This window comes from Vanellus vanellus, assembly GCF_965231255.1.
Source record: "Vanellus vanellus genome assembly, chromosome: 2".
Taxonomy (NCBI): Eukaryota; Metazoa; Chordata; class Aves; order Charadriiformes; family Charadriidae; genus Vanellus; species Vanellus vanellus.
The window spans coordinates 68,191,682-68,200,873 of record NC_138906.1 but is presented as its reverse complement, the minus strand read 5'-3'; the positions used below and the strand labels follow the sequence as shown (position 1 = coordinate 68,200,873).

General features: G+C 47.7%; 1 protein-coding gene across 1 annotated transcript; it reads left to right on the top strand.

Moving 5' to 3' along the window:
- The first annotated feature begins 686 nt into the window (after positions 1-686).
- NRSN1 (neurensin 1) lies at positions 687-8,839 on the top strand. The gene is made up of 3 exons (XM_082499472.1): positions 687-863; positions 6,061-6,258; positions 7,282-8,839. Exons 2-3 carry the CDS (start codon positions 6,070-6,072, stop codon positions 7,678-7,680), a joined length of 588 nt encoding a protein of 195 aa, XP_082355598.1. The 5' UTR covers positions 687-863; positions 6,061-6,069; the 3' UTR covers positions 7,681-8,839.
- The last annotated feature ends 353 nt before the right edge of the window (positions 8,840-9,192 follow it).

Sequence of the window (9,192 nt, the reverse complement as noted above, 5' to 3'; positions counted from 1 at the left end):
GAGGAACTGCACGTTGCCGCTTTGTGGGACACATTTTAGCATCTCCAGCTCTTAGTGCCTCGTTACGCTCTCCGACTCGTCCCTTACCTCCTCCCTTAATTCCCCAAACTTGCTCCCTTGAAATCCCTTCCCGCTGCACCACCAACCTGTTGTTACCAGAGCAGACCCGACCCACTGATGCTTGGCCCTCCGCCCCACTCCGTTTCTCTTGGAAGTCCACCTGGGTGTCCTGATGGCCGATTTATTTCCCCAACCCCCACCTCTCAGTGCTTTGTAGCTCATATATCACCTTTTCTGACGTCCATCCTCTCGACTGGACAAACACCAGAGCCTCGACACTCGCATTTTCCAGTGCTGACTAAAACGGGGGGGGAGGCCGGGGGTAGCGATCACAGACGCGGCCCAAGGCCCCTCCTGCTCCCGCCACCCAGGAGGGAGGACACCCCCGTCACTTTGGCGGGCACCGGGGCCGCCGCTCCGTGCACCTGCGGGCCTGCCCGCCCCGCGGGACAGCCCTGCCGGTGCCGCGGCCGGAGGGACCCTCCTCACCGCCGCCGAGGAGGGGAGAGGAGGGCCCGACCTAGCGGCGTCCTCGGCGGCGTCCCCCGCCCCGCCGCCTGGAGAGCCACCTCCGGGCGGGGGCGGCGGGGCGAGCGCGGCCCGGCGCCCCTCCGCGCCCGCCGGCGGCGGCGGCGGCTCAGTGCGCAGGCACGGAGCGGCAGCGAGCGGCGCTCCGGGCCGTACATAATACGTGGTGTCTGGGGCCGGGGCGGCGCAGAGCGGAGATGGGACCGGGGTGGGAGAGCCGCAGCTAGCGTCGCTGCCGCTGCTCAGCCGGCCGAGGGGAGCGGCAGGAGGGACAGGTAAACCCCACCGCCCCGGGGCCGCCGCGAGGGTCCCCTGACCGTCGGCGCCCTCACGGGGGGCGGGCGGGGGGCGCAGAGCTGCCCGCGGTGGCGGTGGGGCAGCGGCCGCCCGGCGGGGGAGGGGGTACAGCGGGGTCCCGTGCTTCGCCTCCTGGCCCGGGGGGGGAGAGGGCGAGTCGTGGCCCTCCCAGGGGAGGCTGGTGCCGCGCTGCCCCGGCGCCGCCGGGAGGAGGTTACGCCGCCGCGCTGCGGTAGGGGGCGCCGCGGCCGGACGCTGCGGGGACGGGGCAGAGTGGGGGTTGGCCGGGCCGGGCTCTGCTTTGTCCCCGGGGCTCCGGTACGCGGGTCTGTAGGTGCTGAGCCGAGAGGGATTAGGGCCGCCAGGTCTCCGCCGGACGCTGCGGAGTTCTTCCGCATCGCCCGAGGAACGGGCAAGCGAGAGTGCGTCCTGCCCGGCCGGCGGGGCGTCCCGGAGGGACCGCGACCTGGCGGCTGGGGAGCGGGCCGGGCCGGGCCGCCTCCCCCGGGAGGGGAGGCCCCGGCCTGTGTCTGCCTTCCCCCCGCCCGAGCCTTGACCCCTGCGCAGGAGAAGGCCCCACTCGCTCCCCCGTGCGCGGCCGGGGCGCAGGAGTCGCCCCGGAAAGCAGCGGGGCGGCCCAGGAGTCCTCGGGGGAACGGCAGCAGCTGCCCGTCTCGCCGCCCCTGCCCCGTGTGAGGGCCCGGCGCTGGGCGGGGGGCCGTGGCCCTGCGAGGGCTCGCATTCACCTTGGCTCGCATTCACCTTGCCGAGCGCTGTTCGGCACAACCTCTGGCCCGGGCACTGGCGTGACAGGGAGCTGAGGCATCGAAAGGGCCGTCTCGGAGACTGCCGTCAGAGACGGGTGGTTTATTCTGGTATTCGCTCCTCACAGAGGGTCTCACCTTCCGTAGGTAAAGGCTGGGAAGGTGGTCCTGTGAGCTGAAGGGTTAAAGTGTGTCAGTCTGGAGAAAGGAGAGGGGGACTTCACGTGTGCAAATCCATCGGCGTTTGTGGTTTATATTTGGTGGCTGTCTGGTGTTGCGGAGCAATGGCACATCCTTATTTGCTTTGTCCTGCCCTTCAGATGCCAGTTTCTTATGTGGTTTGGGGGTTTTTTGGTTTTGTTTTGTTTTTAATGTGTCTAGCCCTTCAATAAGAAAGCAAAGTACTTGGGAAATTTATTGGGTAATTTTTCTTGGAGCATGCTCATCTTTTAATCTGCCTGTTCACCAGTTCAGTCACATCTCCCCAGATCAGTGGAGAATAGTAAAGCTCAAAGTAAACAGGACAGCTTTTGCCATGGAAACAAAAGTTGCTAGGGGATGGATTGCTACTACGCAGTGTTGCACTATGAAACTGTGATCATACATCCCACGTATTCCTAGGCACCTTGTGTTTAGGCACTGAAAGACTTTTAATGATTAAGCCGCTTCCTGTGGCCTGGATTTGCGTTCTAAGCTCATGCGTAATGCAGATTTGGGTAACAGTGACTCCCTTTTTAGCGAAAGTTTCCCAACACTTCAGCATTTAGTTTCTCAGCCATGAAGGTGAGATATGGAAATACACATCAACACTCAAGAGATCATAGCTACTGCAGTATTTATTCATCCAATGTAAATTGATGCTGTGACACGTTTCCCTCTTATTTATAGAGAACTGTTTTTCTCCCACCATACTCTGACTGTTGCAGTTCCTCTGCCCCATCTGTAAGTAGCAAGAACAATAACATTATGTTTACATTGCAGTTGAGTAAAGAGACCGTCTTAGGCCAGATTACCAGGCTGCTTCAATGAGTCATATAGGACTGGGAAGCCGCCTTCTCTTCTCTCTAAGGGACAAGGTATTTTGCAAAAGATAGGAGATTACTTATCCTAAGTGGAAGAGTCTAATTCTTTTCAAGCACTGCATAACATTAGTCTTACTGAACATTTTCTTTATGCTTAATGATTCTGGCAGTCTTTTTTTTTTTTTTTTCCCTTCATTTTAAAAGGTCATACTACTTGATGCTATCACAGCTCTTTCAAGCAAAAAACCATGCTTTTATTTTCTATTCCACCCCCCAGCTCTTATTTATCATTTTGCTCATATGCCTGACCAAAATCACCTATTAACATTTTAGATTGCTCAAGAAAAAGAATCTATGTGTAATATAAGTGATTTCAGGCTGTGTGGTTCTTATAGGCAATTCTTCATCGAGCTGTTAGAAACACCACGCCTTCCTTTCTCTCTCTTGACTAAACCTACAGACAGTACAGTGAATGCAAGATAGTGTTTATACAGCTTTCTGTCACATTACACTGGGTTTTCTTCAATTAATTGAAAACCTACAGTTGCTAGTTCAGATTCAGCAATGTGCTTCGCCTGCTTGCTGAATTCTGGAGAAACCAAAGCAGCTCTAAAATTGTCTCCTGGTGGCAGCTTGAGTAATGCAAGTGAGCTTCAGCAGGCCACATTATCTGGTCATGTTAGGTCTGGTCCTTCCCTGTGTTGACCTTATGGAATCACTTACACCTGGAGAAAAGGCCTCCCTTTCTGCTCATTATGTGATGCTAAGTATGCTTACCTGAATGACTTAAGCTGGCAAGGAGTTAAGCATAATTTATTCAAAGAGGTAGGGTTGATGTGAGAATAAAGATCTAAGTAAGGATCTGAGAGAATGAGTCTGCAGAGCTTTGGTTGGCCTCTTTATTTTCCTCTTTCTCATGTGGGAGATGGAGTGCTGCTTTACTCATAACCAAAAGACACATTGAGGGATATGGACACAAACTGTCCTTATGCTTGAGATACAGCCTGTGTGACCCTTTGTGTGAGAGCTGGGGCAGCTATGGTAAGCTATACCATTGCTTCATCCTCTCCTTTCGCCCTAAGGTATTTTTATGAGGTGAGAAGAATTCTGGTTTTAGGAGAACTCTTCAGTGCTTGTCCTGTGGAAGATGGCAGCTAGCTGTTGAAGAAATGATGGTAGTGAGAAAAGACTTCTTTTCCTCTTAGAAGGAGGGACGCACGTGAGCTCTTTTGCAGAATAACAAACGGGCTCCAAAAGTGGAATAATTTTTGGTGTTTCCCCACAAAAGTTCAGATTATATACTTGCATCCATACCACTATAGTTTTTGTACTTCAAAAAGTAATAGTGTTCAAAAGCTCATAGTGATATAAAAGAGCACAACAAACTATTTTTTTCAATATATTAACTGTAGTGGGAAAAGTCAGTATTAGTGACCTACAACTTGATGTGGGGTGGCCTGTGTGCCAGGGTCTCCCTGCTCACCTGGTGAGCAGCTGGTGCTGCTCAAAAGTTTCTTGCTGTCTCAAGGCCTCCGTCCACCCTGCCTGTTTGTCTTCCCTGGGAAGGCCAGCACACACTCCGGAGGGCACTAATGCTGTACAGAAAACAAGCCCATCCACAGAGTCAGAGAGCATTTCTTTGATTTCCTAATACTTTACGGTGGCTGAAGTGGAAAGGGAAACCTGCAGGGGATACAAAGGCAGTTCTGGGTTCAAAGAAGGGGCTCCTGCCAGAAGCTATGCCTGGCGCTACTCCTCCTGCTCTGCAAAGCTCAGCTGCTAGCACTGTCCTGCTCCCCTCTCCCCCTCCCCCGATCTCCTGGAGGGAGCTCTGGCCCTTGCTAGGGCCTCCAGTGTCATACGGGCCTCCTCCTCCACTCAGTCATGACTTCTGTAAGAGCCTTGAGACCTCATCATGAGTTGCAAGAGAGGTAGTTGCAATTACAAGATGTTGAGATCGTGAAATCCCAAACTAAATACATGTTAGATATACAAAATAAATAAAACCCAAGATTACTGAGTTTTATAAAGAGGAAAAAGTAAATCCTTCTTTATCCCTCAGCCAAGAACGCAACCAGATTCTGAAAGGCTCAAAGACCACTGTTATACCAGCGGTGATTTCGGAGCCAGCCAAGAGCTTCATTGAGGCTATTGCCATTCTCTATTGATACTTTCTGGCTTCTGCTTAATTTAAATGCAGCAGCATTTGAGTTTTTTCTTGTATAGGCAGGTGTTTCATACCCAGCAAGATCATCCATTCCTGAAGGGCAAAGGGCTGTAGGGCTGCAACATTAGGAGGTCCTAGCAGCCGTGAGCATGTCAAACCCTCCTGCCTTCCCTCTAAGTAAAATTGCTGTGGCAATCAGATGAACTGATGGAAGCTGATATAAATTGAGCTGTGACTTTCAGATGCAAGTACTGATTAACAGTTCCCTTTGGACTAAGACTTTTTGAACTTCTTTAAAGAGTAGTCAGTCAGCTTAAGTAACAGTGATCTGTTGCTCAAGTTTTTTAGGGACTAGTGTTACTTCAGTGAATTCAGTAGCATTGCACCTGTGCTAGGAAGTTCAGGCCTGGGATCTGTGTAGTTAAATACAAATTTTGTGTGTTAGGAAAACTTCCATGAAGTGGAAATAGTAGGGAACACTGTTGGTAGTTTTCATAGCAGGCAAAATTCTGATTTTATTGAAGTCAGCAAGAGCTTGGCCACTGACTTCTCCAAAGGAGCAGTGACTTGCCACAAGTTTAGTATTTCCATTTTACTGTCTTCAGTGAGCAGATTGGTGCTGTTATGACATTCCATCTCTTTCATTTGTTATCATCCATATTTAAGTACAGGATATAGACAGTTCCAATCTGTGTAGGAATTATTTTGCCTCTGTTTCTCATGGCTATGAATGTTATGTCAATGTTTAGTCCTGCATTTCAAAACCTCAGGCAAACACATTAAAAAACCTTACCCAGGAGTTTGGAAAGTTCCTAAGGTTGCAAACTCTATAGCTAACTGATAGAAGCAATCTGGATGAGAGGCAACATGAGCCCTTGAAGGATGCTGGCTTTTGTTCCTGATACATTCTGCTTTTCTCAGTCTCCATGGAAACACAGTAGCATGCTAGTGTGAAAGATGGGGAGCGGGCACCCTAGGTATGGGAGAAAGTGTTCCCTGCAGCACCTTTAGGCTGTGCTGCACCAAGATGCTGAGTGCCTTGGGTTCACTTGAGCTGAGTTATCGCATGCAACTCTACCAGGCTTATTTCTTAGTTTGGAAAAAAGTGAAGGAAAGGTCTCTCCTGGGCTGCTTTTCTTTGTGTCATCTGGAGAGTTTGTATCCAGCATGCTCTCCTGCCACATTGATAATGATCTGCTTTGCATGAAACCTCTCATTGCAGGTAGGAAGGATGAGCTCCTATGCTGACATCTGCGGATCCAAGCACGCACAGGGCAGCACCGAGGGAGGGTACCAACGCTATGGAGTTCGCTCCTACCTGCATCAGTTTTATGAGGACTGCACAGCTTCAATTTGGGAGTATGAGGATGATTTTCAGATCCAGAGATCGCCTAGCAGGTGGAGCTCTACATTCTGGAAGGTATTGCCAATTGCTGTTTATCAGAGAGAGAAACTCCCGTTTCAAGACTTTCCCATGTAACTAATGGTTTTACGTATTCATGCAGAAAGGCCTTCTGTTGCTCAGTCTTCCCTGAGATGATGGAATAACCATCTGTCTGAAAGCAGGGTGCTCTTACTGAGATACATCAGCTTGCAAGGGAATTCTGGGATCTTTGGATCCTCTAGTGTCTGTATCGCAAGGAGCCGTGTCACTGAAGCATCGAAGTCTTGTGTGGGAAACCCCACCCACAGCTTGAAAGTGTAGGTTACATCGTCTCTGCACCCACAATAGTCCTGCCAGGTTATTGGGAACAGGACTGGTAGGTTAACAGCAGTAACACTGGCACTGTGTGACCTAGGGATCAAGAAAACCACAAGGTCTCCATTAAGGTCAGGGAACTTGACAGAATTGTAGAACACCAGAGGTTGGAAGGGGCCTGTGAGGCCTTCTAATCCAACCCCTGTGCTTTGATGGTAGGGCCATTCTGTGTGAACCAAATTTTGTACTTACACTTAAAACATGCTAGAAATGTTCTGCAATGTGTTCACAGCAATAATAACTTCCTTCTAATCCCTGCAAAGGAATGACATTTCATGGAGTAAAAGCAAGTGGTGGATATGACACAGACTATCAGCAGGGACTGAACTGTTGGCACTAACCACCACCTAAAGCTAAAGAAATAATCAGTCACACAGCACTGGGGTTAAACTGTGATCCTTTGGACATGAAATGCTATTTAGATGTAGATATGCATATTCCACTGTTTCCAGAAGTGTCAATACTGAAATATATAAATATGTGTTGTAAAAAGACAGTTTTTTCATATAATCTAGTTCTAGCTGGGCCACATGTGACCTAAAAGAAAAATATCAGCCTTCTCCTAGAAGAGAGAACTGTATCTGCAAGACCTTGAAAGCTAAATGCATCCTAAGACCATTTATCAAACTAAAAACTAGAAAGAAGTATTAATTGGGTTTTTTTGTTTCTTTGTTTGTTTTCTAGGTCGGACTCATCTCTGGGACGGCTTTTATGCTGATAGGTTTAACGGTTCTTGTAGTGGGTTTTCTTGTGCCACCGAAAATCGAAGCTCTTGGGAAAGATGATTTTGTTGTGGTGGATACCCATGCCATTCAGTTTAATGGGTCCCTTGATATATGCAAGCTGGCAGGAGCAATCTTGTTTTGTCTTGGAGGGTCCACCGTGGCAGCATGTCTGCTGATGTCTGCTTTTGCTAAAAGTTACTCCAAAGAGGAAAAGTATCTTCAGCAAAGATTTAAAGAGAGAATAGCTGATATAAAAGCGCATGCAAACCCAGTCACAAAAGCGCCAGCACCAGGAGAATCCAAGATACCTGTCACTTTGTCTAAAGTTCACAATGTCCAACCTTTATCTGAAACCTGACCCTTTCCTTAGGTTTTGTTTCTCACTTGCAGATCACTTTAACTGGAAAATATCAGCTGTTGTTGGCATACGTGCTAGTCAATTACAACATCAAGTGTTCTGCTATACAAACACACAGCTGATGGGGAAGCTGCTCCAATACAAATTTAGGACTGGGAAAAGGGAAATTATGTGATTAGACCTGTGACCAGTATATTCAGTGTATTCAAACATTTTAATCTGTGTTGAACTGGTAAGTCCTTGCAACAGCAAATAGGTGTTTAGCTTATCAGGTTGCATCCCTGAAAGACATAGGGTGCGTTTATGACAGCTGTACCAGGAACACCCTACATCCCACTACTTAAAGTTTAGATGAGTTGGCTTTTTGTTTAATTTTCTTTTTGCCTTTAAAATATTGTTTGCTTTTACCACCTGGTTCTGCTGTCTGGGAAGCCAAGATTCTGCCCTTGTGATTTGCACTTGCCCTCCTCTCACATGCTACAGTCTGTGTCAAAGTAATACTGCGCAGGTAAAACATATGACAGTGAGCGCCCTTAATTTGATCCTGGCGCATGTCCCTTCCCAGCAACATTACTTTGTGGGAAAAGCAAGTTGTACTTGATCCTCAGTTACAATTAACCTGTGCAAAACTGCCACTTTTGTCTTATTCATTGCCATATTAACAAAAAATACAAAATAAAGAATTCATATTGGCAGAGGAACATCATACTTGTGTATCTTTGGTTTGATATTGTTTCTTTCATTATATTGTGTTCGAAGCTCACACAAAATGTTTTAGTTTTGGCTGGGTATGGATTATTAAATGTGGTTTGACATGCCCACGCCCCATATTCTGTCAGTACATTAATGCCATGTTAGATGACCTTAACGTACTTATCTAAAGACATTTTGAAATGCTGTTTATATTTTTATAGAGGATAGAAAAAGTTATGCTTAACCAGATACGTTTGTGTAAATGCTTATCTGAAGACTTGTCCTTTCATGGAAGACCCTTAATTATTTTCCCACCCAGGGCAATTATTTCACTGTCTTAATCTATGGATTTAAATTTAACTGTACAAAGAAAGATGTGACATTTGTACTCTCTGACAATATGTGACACCTTATAGTTTTGTCTATTTTTTGAATGGAATGAATAAAATTCTAGGCGTGAGCCAACCATGGATTTCGTGAAAAGTCTCTTTCTAGTCAAACAGGTTTCTCTATAAATTTAATATTTCAGTTTGAAAGGAGAAATCAGCAGTTGAAACTCACAGCCTCTTAATGCTGTCTGCGTTTTTAGCTTTCATAGGTGAGGAAGTCCCTTTGGTGTTGAATAAAAAAGATTCCAGCACACTGACGATAGGTACGTGGTAACAGCTGTGCTCTTTCCCTCGCTGATAAAAAAAATTTGTGGTCTGTGACTTGTTTCATATGTCCATAACTTAAATCAACCAGAACATATGTGTTCAGAAGCTTCAGCTGAATCTGCAATAATTATTGTGGCTGACAACAGCATCGGAAGTAAAATTT